General features: G+C 43.1%; 1 protein-coding gene across 1 annotated transcript in view; it reads right to left on the reverse strand.

Annotated features, from left to right (window-relative positions):
• The window catches only part of CEP350 (centrosomal protein 350), a 411,134-nt gene that overhangs the window by 226,945 nt on the left and 161,695 nt on the right, over positions 1-22,494 (reverse strand). Inside the window, exon 15 of the mRNA XM_030208006.1 lies at positions 4,598-4,799. Coding sequence (XP_030063866.1) covers positions 4,598-4,799 — 202 coding nt within the window. The remainder of the gene's footprint in view (positions 1-4,597; positions 4,800-22,494) is intronic.

Here is a 22,494-nt window from a genome sequence, read left to right on the forward strand (position 1 = left end):
CTGATTATACCCCTCTCTATGTAGCCTAGCATCCCTGAAGCCATGGCCACCACCTTATCGCACTGTTTCATCATATGTGGTATATATCATTCAATGTAAAAAGTGTGAAGAAGGGTGCTATGTTGGAGAAACAAACCAGATGCTAAAGACGAGATTTAACTTACATAGACATCATATGAAAAATGCCAGTGCCAACTAGGATGTCACCTCTTTGGAACAGCACTTTACAAAACCAGAACATGTATCAATGACTTTATGGTGAGCATACTAAAAGGAAACTTCAAGACAATCCAGGAATGCAAGACCTTTGAAGTCAAAATGATTAAATATTTTGACACCCACAAGACAGGAATTAAAGATCTGGGTTAACATTCTATGGCTTTGTCACCCTCCTATCTACCACGCATCTGTCCCTGTCTCTCATCCACCTAGCTCCAGTGGCGTAGCAAGGGGGGGCGGTCCGTCCCGGGTGTCAGCTCAAGGGGGGTGCTCCCTGCCAGCTCCCCCCTCCCCCCGGGTGTAGCACGATGACACCCCCCTCGGCGCATCAACACCCCCAGACCCAGTGCCTACCCTCCTCAACTCTGTCCAACCAGCTCCCGCACCCTACCTTTAAAGAAATCTCAGAAGCCGTGGCGAGGCGCAGCACCTCGCGCCTGCATGTAAAAAAAAGTGTGGATCGTCTCATCGGGCCTTCCCTCACTCTGTCTGTCTCGCCCTCCACTGACGCAACTTCCTATTTCCGCAAGGGTGGGACAGAGTGAGGGAAGGCCCGATGAGACGATCCACATTTCTTTTACATGCAGGCGCAAGGCGCTGCACCTTGCCTCACCACGGCTTCCGAGATTTCTTTAAAGGTAGGGTGCGGGAGCTGGTTGGATGGAGTTGAGGAGGGTAGGCACTGGGTCGGGGGGGGGGGGATGTAATTGTGCTGCACCCGGGGGGGGGGGGGGGGTGCAACGACAAACCGCCCCGGGTGGCAGCTCCCCTTGCTGCGCCACTGCCTAGCTCCCCCTGTTTCTCACCTTATCCACCCCACTTCTCTTCCTGTGAAGCTATCATTGGAATGCTTTGGTGTTTCACTTATATATACTCTTATTTATCAACATTTGCTTATTTCTGATCCGAAGAAGAAAGGTTACCTTCGAAAGCTAATCAAAAAATGTATTAAGTTAGTCCAATAAAAAAGGTATCATCTTGGAAACAGAGGCAAGATGGCGTCTGAATAGGACGTGTGTGAAACAGCTCCTCACTCAACTCCCTCTTGCTGTTTTTTTTTTCCTTAAAAAATACATTTCCATGCCCAAGAGACGGGGCAAACAGAGAGCTTACCCTGCTCCCTCTGCAAGACAGGAATTGGGACCGATGGAACGTTTCACTGTTCCCAGAGTAGAATTGACTGGGCAACAACCCTTGCTGCAGGAGGGATCGATGAGAGGAGAACCGACCTACCTGCCTGAGGGAGACACCACTCTGAGCCCAGAGGAACGGAGTCCTCCTTCGATGCCTGCAATGCTGGCAGACCAGAGCCCTGGATTGACTAGACCCGATGAGGAGATGTCTGATCTGGGAGCAGGGGCAGACTCTGCTAGCAGAATGCCGAGTGCAGCAGTGCTGGTGGTTACTGCTGAGAATACCGAAGGAGCAGGAATTGAATCACAGGAGAGCAAGACTGGCTCTGAGAAAGGAGCTCAGGAAGAGGTAACATTGAAATTATTTCCTAAAAAACCGGAGAAAATAACCCTAGAAAAAATCTGGGATGCTTTGGAATGTTTAGAAGATTCTTTAACCCAGAAACTATCTCCAATAGTTAAAGTTACTCAATCAAATCAAGCTAAAATAGCAGACTTGGAAAAACAGTTGGAACAATCTAAAACTTTTGAACAAACAATTATACTTGAAACAAATCAAATTAAAGAGTGTCAAATAACTTTAATAAAAGAAAATGTATACTTACAGAGGAAAATAGAAACTTTAGAAAATTTACAAAGGATGAAAACATTGAGATTTATAAATTTTCCTAAAGTTCCAGCAGTGGCTCCTTTAATAACATTCAAAAGATATCTTTCTGAAGTATTAAAAATTACTGAACAATTGTTTCCACCTGTAGCAAGGATTTATTATTTGGCTCCCTATGTTAAGAAACCAAGTGAGCGCATAATACCATCTATGGAAACCCCATTTGAGGAGCTAAATTTGAATTTATCACAAACAATTGAAGATGAACTATGTGGAGTACAACCTGCTACATTAATTATAGACTTTGTTCTACAGCCGGATCGGGACTGGATCTTGAAAACTTTCTTTAAACATAGACATGAAGTTTTTCTGAATTGCAAAGACAAACTCAGAAAAGACGTCAGTCTTTTTTGAAACTTCGTGATCGTGTATTGTCACAGGGGGGAATTTTCTGGCTTAATTTTCCTTGCAAATGTGTTGTTAAATTTCAATCAATTAAATATGTTTTCTTTGAGAGTGATCAGTTAGCAAAATTCCTGGACTCCAGACAAGAACCAGCCGTAAACTCTCTTGTGCTTCCTCCATTAGTATCTACTCCGTGATAGGATAAGTGGGAACATGTTCTACTCATTTTTTCCTATGTTAACCAATTTTTGAATTGTGCCTTGCCTATAATTGTGGACTTTAGCAGTAATTATCATTTAATAGATTTTCTTTATAAAATATTCTCTTGTATGGTAAGATAATACTCCTTTTCTGTATAAGCGTATCTTGTAAAATTCATTAAAATTACAAATAAATAAAAAAAATAAAAAAAAAGGTATCATCTTATTTTCTTTTCCATGTTTTATTTCTATTTATTACCTTTAAAAGTGGACTAAGACGGCTACCACATCACTCTACTTTTGTCACCCTGAGATCCTAAGACACCATCACCCCAATGTCATACACGGAAGTTCCTGTGCCAAGTAGAGCACTGCCAAAGTAGCAAACCTGGGTTCTGCTTGGAGGCCAGGCAACCCCAAAGTTCACCTGAGGTGACCACCGTTCCCTGGAGGTTGAGACCCAGGTGTGGGCGGCCAGCAGGACTTACGTGGAGAGACAATAGCAAAGGGTGCCAAGGGAATCAGCTGGGAGGGAGAGTAGTCCAGGTATAGGCAGCATTCAACAGGCAGGCAGCAGGCAAGAGGGTAAGCCAGGTACAGGCAGCGTCAAACAGGCAGGCAGCAGGCAAGAGAATAATCCAGGTACAGGTAGCGTCAAACAGGCAGGCAGCAGGCAAGAGAGTAATCCAGGTACAGGCAGGAATTCAGAAACCAGAAGGCAAAGGGAAAAATAGCAATACACTGAAAAGGAAGCACTTACCTAAGTAGGAGCCGAAGCCCTGAAGCAGAGAGAGAGAGCTCCAAGGAAACAGTGCTGGTGTCTGACATCAGCAGAGATACAGGGGACAGAAGGAGAGCTGCCATAGGGCAGAGTAAAGCAGAGCCCCAGCCAGACCCAATAGGAGAGAAGCACCCCAGAAAAGAATCTGCCCATTGGTCAGGGGAGTAGAAAAGGAGGAGTCCACCCGCGGAGGCCAATCCCCGCAGAGCATTAAGGTGGAGGCGGGCTAACGATGCCGAGCAGCCCCGACGTTTCCCAAGCAGCACACCAAGGTAAAGGGGCAGAGCGCCGAGAGGAAAGGAGCAGTGTGCACGAGGGACACGAGAAACAGCACCAGGAAGAATGGCGGGAGTACCAAGCCCGCGGAGAGGGAACCAAGCCACGACACTGGAGGGCCCCGCCGCCGAGGTGAGGAACATGACACCCAAGGTCCCTCTCCTGTGCTGTGCTTATTAATCTCTCTCCTCCATCTCCTTTGAATTTCTGCACTGAAAGTGCATCACTCTGCACTTCTTGGCATTAAATTTTAGTTATACAAATACAAGGGGATAATAATTAGGCATCAGAGTCTATTATTTAAATGTATCTAAGGACTCCAGAATAAATGATATTCTCAACAACTTATTATAAATTAATTCACACCATTTATTTCAGTTCTCACTCATTCCACATTCGTACTGTTGAAGACTAAATCAAAATGAAACTTGACAACAAATGCCAAAGCTAAATACAGTATCATTCTGAGATGACATCTAAACAATATGTGTATTTTCATAAGGCACAATTTGTGAGTTCTTTCCACATATGTTCAAAGCAGTTGCCAACTATTTAGTTGCCAGACCTTTGACCATTCTAATTTTTGGAGATCTCTTATTATGGCTTCTACTCCCTCCAGGGTATCCACTCTATTGGCTATATTTGTGTCATCTGCAAAAAGGCAAACTTTTCCTTTTAACACTTCAGCAATATCCGTCACAAATATATTAAACAAAATCGTCCTTAGTACCGACCCCTGTGGCACTCCACAACTCACCTTCCTTTCCTCCAAGCGGATTCCATTTACTACCACCCAATGCATGCAAATCTCTCTCATGAATATTCATTGTTGATATTCTGAAAACCTGACTGGCTGGGGTGCCTCCAGGACCAGGTTGGAGGAATCACTGGCTTAACCTCTCTACAATACCAATGTAAGACTGATTCAACTGTTTAAAACCACATATACGCAACAAAAGATGGAAGGACACTTTACCTTACAAAGGAACGTACAGAGAGGTCTTCGAGGATGCTATCTGTGTCTTGGTTTTGCTCGTCTTGAGGAGGAGGAGGAGGAGATGTGAAGGTGTGTTTGTTCTGTATGTGCTTCCGACCAGCTTGGGATCCAAATTCAGAACAAGATGGGAGTTTGTCTTCTGCTAAACATAGGTGCTGTGCATTATCAAGTTTCTCATGCTCTATAAAACCAGATAAGTCAGTCTTCATTACAAATGCACACAATACAAAATGTTCAATATATAAAAACTTGCATAATTCAGATCTTCACACCACCCCTTTATTAAAGCACAGTGAACACATAGCCTATAAAATAAGTGGTATGACAGAGTACTATGACATTTCCTTCCTCTTTCTTTCTCCCCTATTGCCTGGAAGTATGATAAGGTAATATATAAAGACAGTCCTATGTTGGGAGTTTGGGTATGGTGATGAGGTAATGTACAGCAAGATAGGATAAAGGATGAAAGGGAAACAGTCTGTATTTTGTATAAGGTCAAACAGTTGGAACTTTGCAAAAAGTCAAATGTTGGGCCTTAGTGGATGTGGTATGTTAGCTTTTATCATCTTCGCGGTGGAAGTTTCTGAACAAGAATGTCTTGTTTTCGAAAGCTGGCATAAGGGGTTAGGGATCTTAAAGACTTGGGTAAAGTGTACCACCACTTGGTGCTTTGGTAAGGGAAGCTCACTGCATGCACAGACTTATAACTGAGTTTGTGACATCTGGGGTAGTGGCGAGTTAGGTAGTTCCTCGCATCAGACAATGTGCTCTTTAGAGATAAATTAATCAGGGTTGACATATATGCTGGGGCTTCATCAAAGATTATTTAACAAACCGTGGTGTATAGTTCGAAGGTAATGCGCACATTGATCGGGAGCCAGTGTAGGGACTGTAGTACTGCGCTTGCCCTCTCAAAGCGTAGTTTCTGGAAAATTAGTCTGGCAACTGTGTTCTGGGCTGTTTGAAGTCTCTTCAGGATTTGTTCTTTGCACCCTGAGTATATTCCAATGCAGTAGTCCATGTGCGCGAGTACTGTTGATTTAACTAGGGGTCAGAAGACTTTGGTGGGGAAGTAGCTCCTCAGTTTCCACATGACTTGGAATATTTTGGTTACCAACTTTGCAGCCTGGGATTTGAAGATTAGTTTTTGATCAATGACAACTCCCAGGACTTTAAAGTTGTTTGATAGGGGGTATATGATCCCTTCTATGGTGATGTTGTGGAAGACTGTGTTATGTGGAGCTGTTACTACTAACAATTTTGTCTTGTCTATTATTCAGTTTGAATGTGCTGGCCCATGTTTCCATCCTATCTAACCCTACTTTGATCCTTTTCATGATGTCACTAAGTATTTTGGAAAGGGATGAATATGGAAACTTCGTCGGCATAGATGAAAGGGTTGAGACCTTGTTTAGCTAATGGCATCATCATGATGTTAAACAGTACTCTGCAAGTGGCTTTCCAAGTGGGGGGATAACACATTTCACCATTTTAACTTGGTATGATCTCGTTGTTCGGAATCTCTCAAACCATTTGAATACTTTTCCACTTATCCCAATCTTGTCAAGTAGTCCTAGTAAGGTGAGATGGTCAACCATGTCGAAGGCTGATGACATGTCAAATTGCAGCAGTAGGATTTTTCTGCCCAGGCTGATTTCTCTCCCAAAGTTGGCTATGAGGGCAATTAGGACCGTTTCAGTGTATTTTGTGATCTAAAGCCTGATTGAGAGTTGTGGAGGATGGAAAATTTGTTCCTATAAGTTGTTTCGTGACTATGCTTTCCAATAGTTTGGCAATGGGAGAAATGGAGGCTACTGGTCTTAGTTTTTGACATCACTTCTGCTAGATTTTGCATTTTTGGGTACTGGCGTTAGGATGATGTTGCCTTTTTCATGGGGGAAAAGGCCCTTTGATAGCATAGCTGCTAAGTATGCTGTGAGATGTTTGCAGTGGTGTGCTGGAGCCGGCTCGCACCGGCTCACAAGAGCCGGTTGTTAAATTTTCTACCGACTTGCGAGCCGGTTGTTAAATATCACGAGCCGGCTCTGGCTCTCCTCCCTCCCTCCAGATCCGGTCCCTCACCGACTCCTTGTTCTTCTAATTCTTCAGGGCAGGCAGTCTTGCCTGCCCGCTACCAGCTGACTCTCCCCCGCTGCCGATTCGCGCTTTAAAAATGGCCGAAGAGACTTCCAGAGGCGGCCTCGCGAGACTTCTGCTGAAGTCTCGGCGGCCATTTTGAAGCGCCGAAGGACAAGGAGTCGGTGAGGGACCGGATCGGGAGGGAGGGAGAATTCGCTGAACAACTTGGGAGGGGGTGGCAGGGGAGAGAAGGGAGTCGCTGGGCATGGGTGGATGGAGGGGAGAGAAAGGTCGCTGGGTATGGGTGCATGCAGGGCAGGGGAGAGGAGGATCACTGCTGGACATGGGTGGATGGAGGGCAGGGGAAAGAAGGGTCACTGGGTATGGGTGCATGCAGGGCAGGGGAGAGGAGGGTCGCTGGGTATGGGTGCATGCAGGGGAGAGGAGGGTCACTGCTGGGCATGGGTGGATGGCGGGCAGGGGAGAGGAGGGTCACTGCTGGACATGGGTGGATGGAGGGCAGGGGAGAGGAGGGTCACTGCTGGACATGGGTGGATGGAGGACAGGGGAAAGGAGGGTCACTGGGTATGGGTGCATGCAGGGCAGGGGAGAGGAGAGGAGGGTCACTGCTGGACATGGGTGGATGGAGGGCAGGAGAGAGGAGGCTCACTGCTGGACATGGGTGGATGTAGGGCAGGGGAAAGGAGGGTCACTGGGTATGGGTGCATGCAGGGCAGGGGAGAGGAGGGTCGCTGGGTATGGGTGCATGCAGGGTAGGGGGAGAGAAGGGTCACTGGACATGGGTGGATGGAGGGCAGGGGGAGAGAAGGGTCGCTGGACATGGGTGGATGGAGGGCAGGGGAGAGAGAAGAAATTTTGGACATGGATGGAGGGGAAGGAAGAGTGAGGAAGGAGATGAGATGAGGGAAAAGGAAGAGAGGAGAAAAACTGCACATGGATGAAGAAAATAGGCAGAAGCTGAGGACCAGAAATGAAGAAGAAAGGAGGAAAGGAAAGAAATAAATGGAAAGGAAGCCCTGGAAATGCAGTTAAGCGGACAGATAGCAGCAGAATCGGATACTGGGCCAGCATGATCAGAAAAACAGTCACCAGACAACAAAGGTAGAAAAAAATCATTTTATTTTCATTATAGTGTTTGGAATATGTTCACTTTGAGAATCAGGTGCTCAACACTAAAAGTTTATAATTATTTACTTATTTATGGCATTTTATCGCACATTAAACATGAATTAGATTGGAACCTGGGATCATTTAATTGTGTTTTCCTGGAGTAATGCATTGCCCCCCCCCCCCCCCAGGCTCTCTCCCTGGCTATAGCCAGCTCTGCAATTTGGGGGGGGGGGGGGGACGCAGAGGGGGACGGGGGGGGGGGGGGGCGCAGAGGGGTACCGGGGAGAGAGCCTGTTGTTAAACATTTACCAGCACACCACTGGTTGTTTGGTAAATTGGGTGAGTGGTTCTTTGAATAGGAAGCTGGGACAGGTATTCAACATGCAATGGGCTTTGGAGGATTTGGACAGCAGATGCCAAACAAGTTTCATTTCTGGGAGTAGGAATGATGTCCATGTTCTGTCCACATCTATTGCTTTATCATTTCTCTTTAGTTCATTCAAGAAGGTTTCCAGATCTAGTTCTTCTTTCAGGAAGCCTTTTTGTCTTCAAACTATTTAGATAGTTCATCTGCAGCTGGTGGGCTTTCATTTTTAGTTTTTAGTGGCTGCTGTTCATTAGGCCATACAATTTTTTGGTGTTTTTGTAGTCTGAGCCAATTTGCTCACTATAATAGTTTAATTTGGTCTCTCTCGAGGTCGTTTTTTTTTTTTTTTGTTGTTGCCAACTTCCATTTTAGTTTGTTGTTGTCTGTTTTGTTCTTTTGCCAATGGCTTTCCAGATTTCTACAGTCTCTCTTCTGTTCCTTTAGTTCATTGTTGTATTATGGTGCCACCTTAATTCTGGATGTTTTTTTCATCCTCACTGGCACTATATCATTTAGGACTGTTGGGCATCTGTCATTCTATGTTGTCAGGAAGTTTAAGGACTCTTTAGGGTGGGGGTGGGGGGGGGGGGGGGAGGACCATGGATCAGTGTATATGTTGGACCAGAATATCTTGCAGTCGATCCTGCCACTAGTTCTATAGGTTATGTAAGTTGTTGCAGTCTGAGTCGATGTCTCTCTCCAGTTAAGGGTCAGAAGTAATTTGAAGTTGTCGGACCATGGTATTTCTTCCCATAATATGTCATTGGCTATTATGCGGTGAGTTTCTGTGAACTTGAAGCGGTGGAAACAAAAACAGTATCTGAATTCAAGAGAGCTTGGGACAAGTACATAGGTAGTAGAGCAGATGGAATGAATGGGCAAACTGGATAGGACATATGGTCTTTGTCTACATTTTTCTCTGTTTTTTGTAAGCTATTAGATCCAGAATGTGGCTCTTGGAGAGTACTGTTTGTAAGGGTGGATACTGGAAATTCCATTGTTGTAGGAAGCTGTCGCAGGGTTACCATGGCAGCACAGACAGAGTCACCCTGATCCTCCCCCACATTATATTTTTCAACCCACTCTACCACAGACCGATATGGGAAAGAAAACCTATGAAGGCTTGGAGGGATATTGCCTCCAAAATGATTTCTTAGCTTTACAGCTGGCAGGGGCTGCCAGCTGATTTCCTCCCTTCCTGGGATCAAGCATATCACCTCTGCCTGACCCCAGCCAGCCCCAATGGATAGAAGATTCCAAATAGTCTGGACATCCCAGTGTTACAGCTTGCACCACAGTATCTCTGGGCCCAGCCAAATAGAACAGCAGAAGCCAGACTCGGGAATCCAACTTGATTCAGATAGTAAGATCATGTTAAACTTATTCTAGATTGTACATAGTTATAGAATCTTGAAACAAATTGATTTCAAAGAAGCAAAAACTGGACTATATCTGCTTGTATCATTACTGTTTCTAGGTACGACTGAAACAGCTACTAACTAATTTTCTTTAACTTTCCAACAAACTCTCTACATGCAATTTGAGGAAAGGCAAATGCTACACATTTAGCCAGTTCTATGGCACACTGCAAAAATTCTTTTCCAGCTCCACATACAGCAATCCAGCTGGTCATGATTGCTGATAGGTCTTGAAACAGAGGCCTGACTAGGCTGGATGCCAATGTTTTGCCCAATAAGCCACTGGAATGATTTGATGAAAGCAAGCTGATATAAGTAAGCCAAACTTGTACTGAGTTTGCTGGCAGAGTTAGAAATCCTGCCCCTCTGAAACCAGATCAGTCCCAGGACTAGACAAAGGGTTGCATGAAACAAGGAAGTTGTTCTCAGTAACTTGATGGCTGGTGAACTGTACTGAATAGCCAGATATAATTATTTGTGACAATGGATTTATTTATGAGCTATTGGAGATGACCTGTGTGTCAATGTCTCATGAACTTTCTTGTTAATATCACTTTTTATTTATTTATTGCATTTGTATCCCACATTATCCCACATATTTGCAGGCTCAATGTGGCTTACATAGTTTGTTAACACATTTAATCTTGGATGTCAGGTACATTTATTATTGAGCAGAAATTAGTTAATGGAAGTAGGTAAAGAGAAGGAAGGAATCTATTAGATATAGTAGAAGGTGGGTTTTCAGAAGTGGATTAGTGAAGTTCTGGGTTTTCATTGTAGGCTTTGTTGAAGAAATATGACTTGAGGGATTTGCGAAAGTTAGTTGTTTTGTTGATTGTTTTCAGGTCTCTGGGTAGTGCGTTCCATATCTTCGTGCTCATGTAAGAGAAGGTGGCAGCATGCATCAGCTTGTATTTTAGTCCTTTGCAGCTGGGGAAGTGCAGGTTGAGAAATTTGCGAGATGATTTTGTGGCGTTTCTGGGAGGTAGGTCCACAAGGTTTAGCATGTAGATTGGGGCGTCTGCATGAATGATTTTGTGTACCATCGTACAGATCTTGAATGCAATACGTTCCTTAAGTGGGAGCCAGTGAAGTTTCTCTCTCAAGGGTTTTGCGTTTTCATATTTAGTTTTTCCAAATATGAGTCTGGCAGCAGTATTCTGGGCAGTTTGGAGTTTCTTGATGTTCTGCTCTTTGCAGCCTGCGTACAGTGCATTGCAGTAATCAAGATGACTTATTACCATTGACTGTACCAGGGTACGGAATATGTATCTCGGGAAGAAAGGTTTTACTCTTTTGAGTTTCCACATGGAATAGAACATCTTTTTCGTCGTGTTTTTGACGTGGGCATCGAGAGTAAGGTTTCGATCAATGGTGACTCCTAGGATTTTCAAGTTTTGAGAAACAGGCAGTGAACAGTATGGTGTGGTTATGGTGGAGAAGTTTTTTGTGTTATGTTGTGAGGTGAGAACAAGACATTGTGTTTTTTTCTGCATTAAGTTTCAGCTGGAATGCATCTGCCCAGGTGTGCATTATTTGGAGGCTTTGGTTGATCTCATTAGTGATTTCATTTAGATCGTGTCTGAACGGGATGTAGATCGTGACGTCATCTGCATATAGGTAGGGGTTGAGGTTTTGATTGGCTAGAAGTTTTGCCAAAGGTATCATCATCAGGTTGAATAAGGTTGGTGAGAGGGGGGGGATCCTTGGGGTACTCCACATTCAGGTATCCATGGGGGTGATCTGTCCGCATTTGTTGTTACTTGGTATGATCTCATGGTCAGGAATCCTTTGAACCATTTGAGAACTGTGTCTCCTATTCTGAAGTATTCTAGTATATGTAATAGTATTTCATGGTCAACCATGTCAAAGGCACTAGACATGTCGAATTGTAGGAGGAGTATGTTGTTGCCCTTTGCAATTGCTTGTTTAAATGAATTCATTGCAGACACTAGAACAGTTTCGGTGCTGTGATTTGACCGGAATCCTGATTGAGACTCGTGGAGAATTGAATGTTTATTTAGGTATTTGGTAAGTTGTTTTGTTACTATGCCTTCCATGAGTTTAGTTATGAGTGGGATAGATGCTACTGGTCGATAGTTAGTTAGGTCCATTGTGCTTTTTTTGGCATCTTTCGGTAGTGGAGTATGTAGGATATTTCCTTTGTCCGTGGGAAAGAGCCCATTTTGAAGTCTGTGATTTACATGGTTCGTGATGTCTATTTTGAATTGTTTGGGTGCTGATCTTATTAGACTGTTAGGGCAGATGTCTAATTTACATTGCGATTTGGTGTATTTTCTGAGCCAATGTGAGATTTCATTTGATGAAAGTGTGTCGAAGTTGGTCCATGATCGATCTGCTGGGTATTCCCCGGGTTTTGGGTCTAGACATTCAAGGATATTTGTGTAGTTTGTTTTGTTGGTGGGTATCATGAGTTGGAGCTTTATAATTTTTTCCTTGAAGTAATTTGCAAGATTGGTTGCTGATGGGGTATCTGTGTTGTTAGAGGTGACCGTAGTAGTATTTAGGAGGTGGTTTACAAGTGTAAAGAGTTTGTGTGTGTCCTTGTAGTTTGGCCCTATTTTGGTTTTGTAATACGTCCTTTTAGTTTGTCTGATAGTGTATTTGTATTTTCTTTGTAGTTGTTTCCATTCTTTGAGTGCGTTTTCGTCTTTTTCCTTGTTCCATGCTTTCTAATCTTCTGACCTGTGTTTTTAATTCTTTCAGTTCTTCGTTGAACCATGGAATTGAGTTCTTTCTGTGAGAGATTCTGGTTTGAAGTGGTGCTATATTGTCTAATATTGTTTTGCATCTGTTCTCCCATTCTTGAAGAAATTGGGGTGAGTCTGTAGGTGTTGTCCATTCGTCGGTATATAATTGTTGCCAGAATATTAGTGAGTCTATTTTGCCTTTTGTAGTGTAGGTTTGTTGTTTTTGTTGTATCTTTTTTGTTCTCCAGTGAAGGGAAAGGTTTGCACTGTAATGGTCAGACCATGGCTTGGCTGTCCATTTTGTGTCTATTAGTGTTAGGTTTGATTCTGATGAGAATTTATGGGTGATGATGTCTAGTGTATGTCCTTTGTTATGGGTGGGTTGTGTGTTTGGCCAGTGGAGCTCCCATAGTTGGAGGAAGTCTTTGCATTTGCATACATTGCTTGAGTTAGCATCTTCAAGGTGGAGATTGATGTCTCCTGCTATGAGAAGGTTCTGGGCGGAAACACAAGTATTCGATATGAAATCCAAGAAGTGCGATTGTGAATCTTGCCAATTGCCCGGGGGTCTGTAAAATAAGATTAGGTTCAGGTGATCACGTAAGCTGGAGTGATTGATTCTGACTGAGGCTATTTCGAGTTGGGGAAGAATAGATTCTGCTATTGTTGTGACTGTGAATTGAGATTTATAGATTATTGCTATGCCTCCTCCTCTTTTTCCTTCTCTTGTCCAGTGGGTAATTTTGTGTCCTGGGGGACAGAGCTCTAAAATTATTGTATCTTTGGGTTCATGGATCCAGGTTTCGCTAATAAGTAGCAGGTCGAGATGGTCAGTTGTAATCCAGTCGGTTAGTATCGTGGTTTTATTGACTGCCGATCTGGCATTGATGTATCCTATTTGTATATGTTGGTGGTGTTCAGTCAAGTTTGAGGTAGTGTTAATTTTTATCAGCTGTCTGTCTTCTTGCTGTGTGAGTTTGTTGTGTCCTTTCGTTCCTTTTTGTTGGTGGTGACCGTGGCTGATAGATTTTTCGTGGCATTGTTTAATTTTTTGGATAGGCATATTGTGTGTATGTTGTGTGAATGGTTTGAGAGTTGTAGGATTAGTGTTGCCTATATTAGGGTTTGTAGGTGCGTAGTGGGTTTGGGAAAGATAGTATGTAATTAGGTATATTAATTTGCTGAGGTTCATATCAGTGTTAGTTGTTTAAGGAGGGTGTGGAGGATTCAAGTTCAAGATGCAGTATAAGACTATGAGATGTCTATTAAACAATTAGAAGATATTTAGCAGGTTATGACAGTATTACGAGATGCCTAATAAGCAGTTTAAGGCATTTCAGATCTTGCTTCAATAAAATGCTATGGAAAAACCTAATAAACATTTAAAGGCATTTAAATACAAGTTTATATGCAAATTATGCTGTGAAATGCTTATTATGTAGTTAAACAGTTCAGATCACTGTAGGCAGGGCAGCCATTCGGCTTGTTTTAGTTTCCCTTATCCTTCGCCGCCGTCATCTGGTACACTCAAACAAAGTATGCAGGCCTATGATCTGCTGCAGGGTTTTATAGTCAAGAGTGGAAGTGAGTCTGTTTGGTCGTTGTTGGCTGTGAAGCCAACTTGGTTATCCCTCTACCTCCACTCCTCAGCAGCCGTCATCTAATTCTATCCTGTAATGAGTATAAGTTTATGGTTATTGAAGGTTTGACAGGGTAGACTATATTGAGGAGATCCTGTATCATGTCCTCAAGGATAAGATTTTCATTGGACTTGGGAAAATTTATAAAAAAAAGGTGAAATTTGTTCTTATCTAATAATTTCCTTTCCTTGAGTTTTACCAGACCAGTCCAGAATGGATGGGTTGTGCCCTTCTACCAGGAGAGAGATCAAAGGTTTGTGTGCTCTGCCCTATACAGGACACCATATAACCACATGTTCCTCAGTATTTTTCTATAACAAAGCAAATGGGAAGCCCTACTCGAAGGGAGGAAGACTCAAGAGTAGAGGGACACAGGGACAAAAATTCATCCCCATTCCCTCCCCGCAAGCAAAAATATTTTCCCATCCTCACAGTTGAGCAGACTTTCTAACTGCATTCTGTATCCCAGTCCTCTCACTGTCCCTGCACTTAATTTTCTTCCCCGTATCTCCTCGTTCAAAGCTTTGAAAATTGACCCCAGTATAGTTAAAATAATCCATATATAACACGGTATTAGAGGCTTATAGCCCATTTAGTTATGTTTAAACAAATGAGAGATGAGCATGAAACAAAATATGTATTTTTATTATTTTGACTTATAAAACCACTTATCCCTGAAACATGCTCAGAACAGAATAATCTATTTGTGTAAACTTCTACAAACCAGATGAGGTGAAAATGTAATTCCATGTGCCCCAAAAGAACATAAGTACCGCCATACTGGGAAAAGACCAAGGGTCCATCAAGCCCAGCATCCTGTCTCCGACAGCGGCCAATTCAGGCTTCAAGAACCCGGCAACCCCCCCCCCCCCCCCCAAAAAAAAAAAAAAAAAATTTAATAATTTCCAATGGACTTTTCCCTCAGGAATCTGTCCAAACCCCCTTTAAAAAAGGAGAGTTTAATTTTACTTCCATTTAATTATAGTGTATTTCATCTTAATAACACCAGTCTCAACAGTTAAGATGAACCTATCAGGAAACAGGGTATCCTCACTTAAATTTGGTCATGTATTACTGTATTTTATAGAACAGTGTAGAAAAATGAGCACAAAATACAGAGTTTATTACTGCTGTTTCCACAAGCTAAAATCATTTTAAGCTGTTTTAGTGATACTGAATTTTATTTCATGATATATATCTAGATATGGGAAGCTTTCAAATAAATAAAAAAGCTATCAAGTTAAAAAAATATTTTATCCTCCACCTGTATAGCCCAATGTTTCTGCTTACAAAAGATAACACCTGCATACAAAACGACATACAGAATTACAGGAGTACAAAGACAGCCAGGCTCTACAGGCATGCAGAAGACAGGGACATATAGCTGCAACTTACAGTAGAAATATCTTTGTTGTCATCATAAGCAAAACTAAAGGCATATAGTGCAGCACTGAAATCTATAATATAGCATTGCAAATAACAAAGCAAGCTCTAGAGAACTGACACATCTTGAATCATATGTATGCACCTGGCAGAGGTTAACAGGGTTTACTGAAGCCTTATTGTTTACATTTAATCGGAATGTTGTTCTTCATTGGGTTTTAGGAGGGGAGGGAGGGGGGATTAGGAGGTTAAGTTGGAGAAATGACTGTCTTTGGTTAGATTGGACAGGGGACTATAAGAAACCAAGTTCTCTGTATGGTTTGAGTTATTATCTTTTTTGGATGTGACTTGTTATTCTTTCAATAAACAGATTTGAAATAAGAATGCAAAACAAAACCTCCTTGTATAACCTACACAAGTTTGCTCATGCTGTCTCCTGTCTCAATCTAACCTCATTCAGTAGCCCCTTTGGGGCAGGAAAGAAGCCCACTCTTTCCTGCCCGACCGATACCATTGCTTCTTTAAAATGGCTGCCAAGACTTCAAGCAGCAGCAGCCTCAGGAGACTTCTGCTTGAAGTCTTGGTGGCCATTTTGAAGAGGAGGCCCATATCAAGCACAGCAGCAGCAAAGTGTGGGCTTCTTTCCTACCCCCAAGAAGCCACTAGACCACCAGGGCGAGTTAAGGTAGGCTTGGGGGGAGGAACTGGGTGGCCAGATCTTTATCCCCATGGACCCCACTTTCCACTCTCACAGTACTACCGCATAATTTTTTATTAAATTCTGATTACCTCGGGATTACCGTATCACTCTCTACTCTAGAGTGACTCCTAAGAATGTGAAAGGAATTTCAAGAGGAATATACAGACCTTAAACAAACTTCTCTACCACCAGCTAGATGCTACAAACTGGCCAACAAAGTAAACAAAAATAGAATGTATAATCCGAGAAAAGGAAATTATCAGATAAGAACAAATGTCACCTTTCTTACCATTCACCAGACCAATCCAGAATGGATAGGATGTAACAGGCAGGATTCAGCGACCCCTGCTTTCAACACCCCTGCCCCAAAAGTCATGTCCTCTCTACCAGAAGGCTAATAATAACAAAAAAAATGGATTGGACTAAATTAATAATTTTTTTTACTAGCTTTCAAAGGTCAGAACCTTCTTCTCCAGGTCAGGACAGTATCTACTTAGTGAAGATATCCAACGTATAATACTTTACAAAAGAATGCCCTACAGACTTCTATAAATGAATGTACTCATGCCCAAGAGGTTGCCAATCTCCTGTTGGAATGAGCTCACATTCCCAGGGGCCATACATCTCTAAGAGATAGGCTGAGGAAATTGCTTCTTTTGAAACACCATGCAAAGTGGCCTTCATTGCAGCCTTCCATCTTCTCAGTTGCCCAAAAAGGATATGATCAAATCTGTGAAATTCAGTCACCTCCACCATAATCCTTCCTACAAAAGGTGGGAAGTGTGAGTGTAATTTACATGGTAAGCCGAGACCACCCCCAGGAGAACAGAGAGAATAGTTTGCACTGAAATTCCCACCTCTGTGAAAATGTAAATACAACTCATTACAAGACATTTTCAAAAGCATGGATCAATAAAGTCAAAGCCAACATGAATTTAGTGAAGGGAAATCTTGCCTCGTCAATCTACTACATTTCTTTGAAGGGGTGAACAAACATGGATAAAAGTAAGCCGGTTGATATTGTGAATCTGGATTTTCAAAAGGCGTTTGGCAAAGTACCTCATGAAAGACTCCAGAGGAGATTGGAAAGTCATGGGATAGGAGATAGTGTTTTACTGTGGATTAAAAAACTGTTTAAAAAATAGAAAATAGTGAGTAGGGTTAAACAGTCAGTATTCTCAATGGAGAAGGGTAGTTCCCCAGGGGTCTGTGCTGGGATCGCCACTTTTTAACATATTTATAAAGGATCTAGAGATGGGAGTAAATAGTGAAGTAATTAAATTTGCGGCAAACAAAAAGTTATCCAAAGTTGCTAAATTGCAAGAGGATTGTGAAAAATTACAAGAGGACCTTACAAGACTGGGAGACTGGGCATCCAAATGGCAGATGACGTTTAATGTGAGCAAGTGCAAAGTGATGCATATGGGAAAGAGGAACCTGAACTATAGCTAGGTGATGCAAGGTTCCACATCAGTAGTCACTGACCAGGAAAGGGATATAGGTGTCATCGTTGATGATACGTTGAAACCCTCTGCTCAGTGTGCGGTGGTGGCTAAGAAAGCAAATAGAATATTAGGTATTATTAGGAAAGGAATGGAAAACAGAAATGAGGACATTATGACACTATTGTATTGCACCATGATGAGACCGCACCTCGAATATTGTGTGCAATTCTGGTCACCAAATTTCAAAAAAAGATACAGTGGAATTAGAAAAGGTACAGAGAAAGGAGTCGAAAATGATAAAGGGGGTGGGATGAATTCCCTTTGAGCAAAGGCTAAAGTGGCTACGGCTCTTCAGTTTGGAGAAAAAACAGCTGAGGGGAGACATGATAGAGATCTATAAAATAATGAATGGAGTGGAACGGGTAGAAGTGAATCACTTGTTTACTCTTTCCAAAACTAATAGGACTAGTGGGCACGGAATGAAGCTACAAAGTAGTAGATTTAAAACAAATGGGAGAAAATATTTCTTCACTCAATGTGTAATTCAACTCTGGAATTCATTGCCTGAGAATGTGGTAAAAGCAGTTAGCTTAGCAAAGTTTAAAAAAACGTTTGGAAAACTTCTTAAAAGAAAAGTCCATAGTCCACTATTAAGATGGACTTGGGGAAAGTCCACTGCTTATTTCTAGGATAAGCAGCATAAAATGTATTGTATTGTTTTGGGATCTTGCCAGGTACTTGTAACCTGGATTGGCCACTGTTGGAAACAGGATGCTGGGTTTGATGGACCTTCAGTCTGTCCCAGTATGGCAATGCTTATGTTCTGATTAGGCCTGGATCTGCGGAATCCTCCTAGTCGAAAAAAAACACCACAAAAATGTTATCTTTAATATAAGGTCCTTAAGTAATACTCTCCAAACAGGATCAAAAGGACTGCCTAGTGCCTGGAGGACAAAATTAAGATTCTAGAACAGAACATTAAAACACACTGAGGAACCAGTTACATTAACTCCTTTCAAAAAAGCATGTCACGTCAGGGTGTGAGGCCAACTACATATCTTTCGAAAGCCCCTGAAAACATGACAACACCGACACCTAGACCTTCAGAGAACTGATGCCCAAATCCTTCTTGTGGTCTTTCTGAAGGGAAGCCAATATCATCTGCCCCACAGTAAGTTATAGTAGAAGGTATAAGCCAGAGGAGGGAAGGCCCCGAAGCAGGCCTATGGGGAATCTCCTTGCGTCGCGACAGGGAGAAAGGTAAGAGACGAAAGAACAAAGGAAGGAGGGAGGAGACGCCAGATTTTTATTTTTTAAGGGAAGTACTGCTGGACCCGCACTGGAAAAGGGGGTAGTGATGGACTCACACTGGAGAAGGGGGGTAGTGCTGGACTCGTGCTGGAGAAGGGGGGCAGTTCTGAACCCACACTGGAGAGAGGGCTGGAACTGAGGGGAGGGGGCAGGGATGGAGCTGAAGGGACAAAGGCAGATAGGGCTGGAGCTGAGTGAGGGGCAGCACTGAATGGAGGGAGGGAGGGCTGGAGCTAAAGGGGACAAAGGCAGGACTGGAGGGAGGGCAGGAGCTGAAGCGGACAAAGGCAGCACTGGAGGAAGGGCTGTAGCTAAAGGGAACAGAGGCAGGACTGGAGGGAGGGCAGGAGCTGAAGCGGACAAAGGCAGCACTGGAGGAAGGGCTGTAGCTAAAGGGAACAGAGGCAGTGCTGAAGGGAGGGCTGGAGCTGAAGAAAACAGAGGCAATGCTGGAGGGGAGGGAGGAAGGGTGAGATGCTGCTTGCGGATGGTATATGGAGTGGATGATGCTAGACAGGGGAATGGCTGGATACAGTGGGAGGAGATATGAACATAGAGTGGTGATGATGAATGCAGGGAGATGGACACAGGGGAGATGCTGGACAGGAAAATATAGTGGACACAGAGAAGACATAAGCAGAACATTGAGAAAGAAAGGTACACAGAGATAGAAGATGGGTGGTGAGAATGGAGAAAGAAGAAATGTCAAATAGGCAGTAGACCCCTGACAAGTGAGTTGAGAAGACAGAAGGAAACAGACCAACATGATCTGAAAAATAAAATGGACAGACAACAAAAGGTCAAATTTGAAATGTGTATCCTGCCAGAGCTAGTGTTAGAAGCGGGTAGGGCCCAGGGCAGAAATTTGGGATGGGACCCCAAAGCCCACTACCAAACCATGCCTTCTTCATCTTTCAGCAGGCTTAGGGCTCTCTCTGGTCAGGGGCCAGCTGTCCTAGTTGCACTCCCCTAAACACTATCCCTGGCATGTGTGATCTTGTCCGGTATAGGAAGAAAAGCAGCCTTTTCTATTTCTTTGGTGTGGCTTTGATTTAAATGTGTTTATCAATTTTGGTCAGCTATTATGTATTTGGCATATGTCTTCTGTGCGTGTGTCCGAGGTATAATGTTAGGATGAATTTTCTATGTAGCATTCTGTAGTAATTTGGTTTGTTTGGTTTTCTCAGTAGTGAAGAGGATACGAGGTTTTTTAAAAATGCTTGTTCTGGGAGGTCACGTGATGCTGTGAGGGGAAGCGGACGTGCTTTGCTTCGCCCGCTCAGGGAACCTCATCCTTCGACACCTTTAGCTAACAAAACGCAGTAAATTGGAACTGAAACCACCTTAAATACCGGAGAAGAACGCATGGACAAATTTCTAAGCAGAAATTCAACGCAAATGTCCTTAAAATCTTCAAAAAGAATACAAGATCGCGTGCGTATGGGGGAAGACAAGATGGCGTCGATGCCACCATCTCCCTCGCAAATACAACAGCCATCCACCCTGATCCCTGAGATAACAGAAGCGGTGGTAAAAGCACTGGATCCCCGGTTTTTACAACTATCGGAACAGATAGCAGGAATTGCTCAATCTACCGTAGAACTTACTCGGCGAACCGGGGAATTGGAGTGCAGAGTATCCGACGTTGAAGACATTTTGGAATCACACTCCTCAGCGATAAAGCAGCTGGAATCTTTAACTAAATCTCAACAAGAGAAGATCGAAGATCTAGAAAATAGATCTCGAAGAGAAAATTTGCGATTTCTTGGCTTTCCTGAATCGCTGCCAGAAAAATCTTTACTAAACACCCTGCAAACTTGGCTAACAGCACAATTTCCGTCGGCGGGGGAAATTTATCCTATCACCCTAGAACGTGCTCACCGAGTGGGGCCAGTCCGCGCGACGGATAATAGGCCCAGGATCATAATCGCAAAGTTTCATCGATACTCACAAAAAGCACAGATTCTAAGTCAATACAAAAGCCATCCGGAGGATGTTAAATTTGATGGGCAGAGAATACGACTCTTCCAGGATTACTCGGGGGCTCTCTCCACGAAACGACGGACATTTTCTCCAGTTTGTGCGCTACTAGTAGCAAGGCACCTACGCTTTTCCTTACAATATCCAGCCATACTGAAAGTTTCACAAGGGAATCGCTGGCACTCATTCCACTCGCCAGAAGAGGCAAAAAGCTGGCTGGAGACATTAGAAATAGAATCCTAACGGGTTTGATTGACTTTTATTGAAACTTATAACTGTAATAGAAATGCTAATGGTAATTTGTACAGTAGTAAGTTCCAAAGATATAGTGTAATAGAAAACGAAATGTTATACATTATAAATGAAGGATGGGGGATCCCTTAGGGCATCATCCTGACTCTTGTTCCGTGCTTGACGTAGGAAGTTCGGGACAAATGGTGGGAGTTTGGGGGGTAAAAAGAGGGGGGGGGGAGGGAGGGGGCTGGGGGTGCGGGTAAGGAAGAGCTATATACTGCTAAGTGCATGCAAAAGATGATAAATGTGAATAAGGTAATAACAAATAATCATAAATCCTTGCGGTCTAATTTCTCAGTGGTTTACCGTCCTAAAGCCCGGGGCGGTTTTCCCCAACCTGAGAGATTGGTCAGCAGGTTAGTGTCTCAGAGAGAGTGGTTCTCGGAGGAGGCTGGGCATCCGGGGACTTTACACAAAATGATTAAATTCTTGAAATGCGGTGACAGGCAAAGTACAAAGGTGATGTTAAACTTAGAATAGTTTCATGGAATGTTGCCGGCATCTCATCCCCGATAAAACGTTCCAAAATATTGACCCAATTAAAAAGACAGAAGGCAGACATAGCATGTCTGCAAGAAACTAAACTAACGGACACGGAACATCAAAAAATGCAGCAGCAATGGGTAGAGCATTGTTATTATTCGTCTACGGATAAAAAACGTAGTGGGGTAGCCATTTTGATTAAAAAAAGACTGCAATGTCAGACACAGCTATTGTATAAAGACAGTGAAGGTAGAATAGTACTTTTGAAGGTAAATTATCAAGGTCAAAAATTTTACTTATGTGCACTTTATGGGCCTAATGGGTATTCACAGTCCTTTTTTCAATCTCTTATAACTTTGGGTCATAAATACCTAGATGCCCCTTGGGTTTGGGCAGGTGATTTCAATACAGTCTTAGACCCACAATTGGACCGATCATCATCAAGCCCTGGCTCGGGATCTGGGAGGAAGGGAGGACTTGCTCACTTTTGCTCCACCTTACAAGTGGTAGACCCGTGGCGTCTACAAAATCCTACTGCCAAGGACTACACACACCAATCGAAGGCCCACCAAACTTGGTCACGCATAGATTATATAATGATATCTACCACTTGGTTTCATAAAATCCACCAAGCTACCATTGGCCCTTTAGCTGTTTCAGATCACACTCCAATATGGATTGATTTGACAATGGAGGAGCGAACTAGGGAATCTTATATGTGGAGATTCCCCTCTTATTTAAAACAAGATAAAAAATTTCTAGAACACTTACAATTGAGTTGGAAGAACTATGAGGAAACAAATCTAAGCTCCTGTTCATCTGCAACACTCTTTTGGGAAGCTTCCAAGGCAGTGATGCGAGGAGAGGTGATAGCATTTATGAGTGCTAGAACTAAGCGTTTAGCGACTGCTATTATTAATCTAGAAAAGGATTA

Source organism: Microcaecilia unicolor, chromosome 6 (assembly GCF_901765095.1).
Source record: "Microcaecilia unicolor chromosome 6, aMicUni1.1, whole genome shotgun sequence".
Taxonomy (NCBI): domain Eukaryota; kingdom Metazoa; phylum Chordata; class Amphibia; order Gymnophiona; family Siphonopidae; genus Microcaecilia; species Microcaecilia unicolor.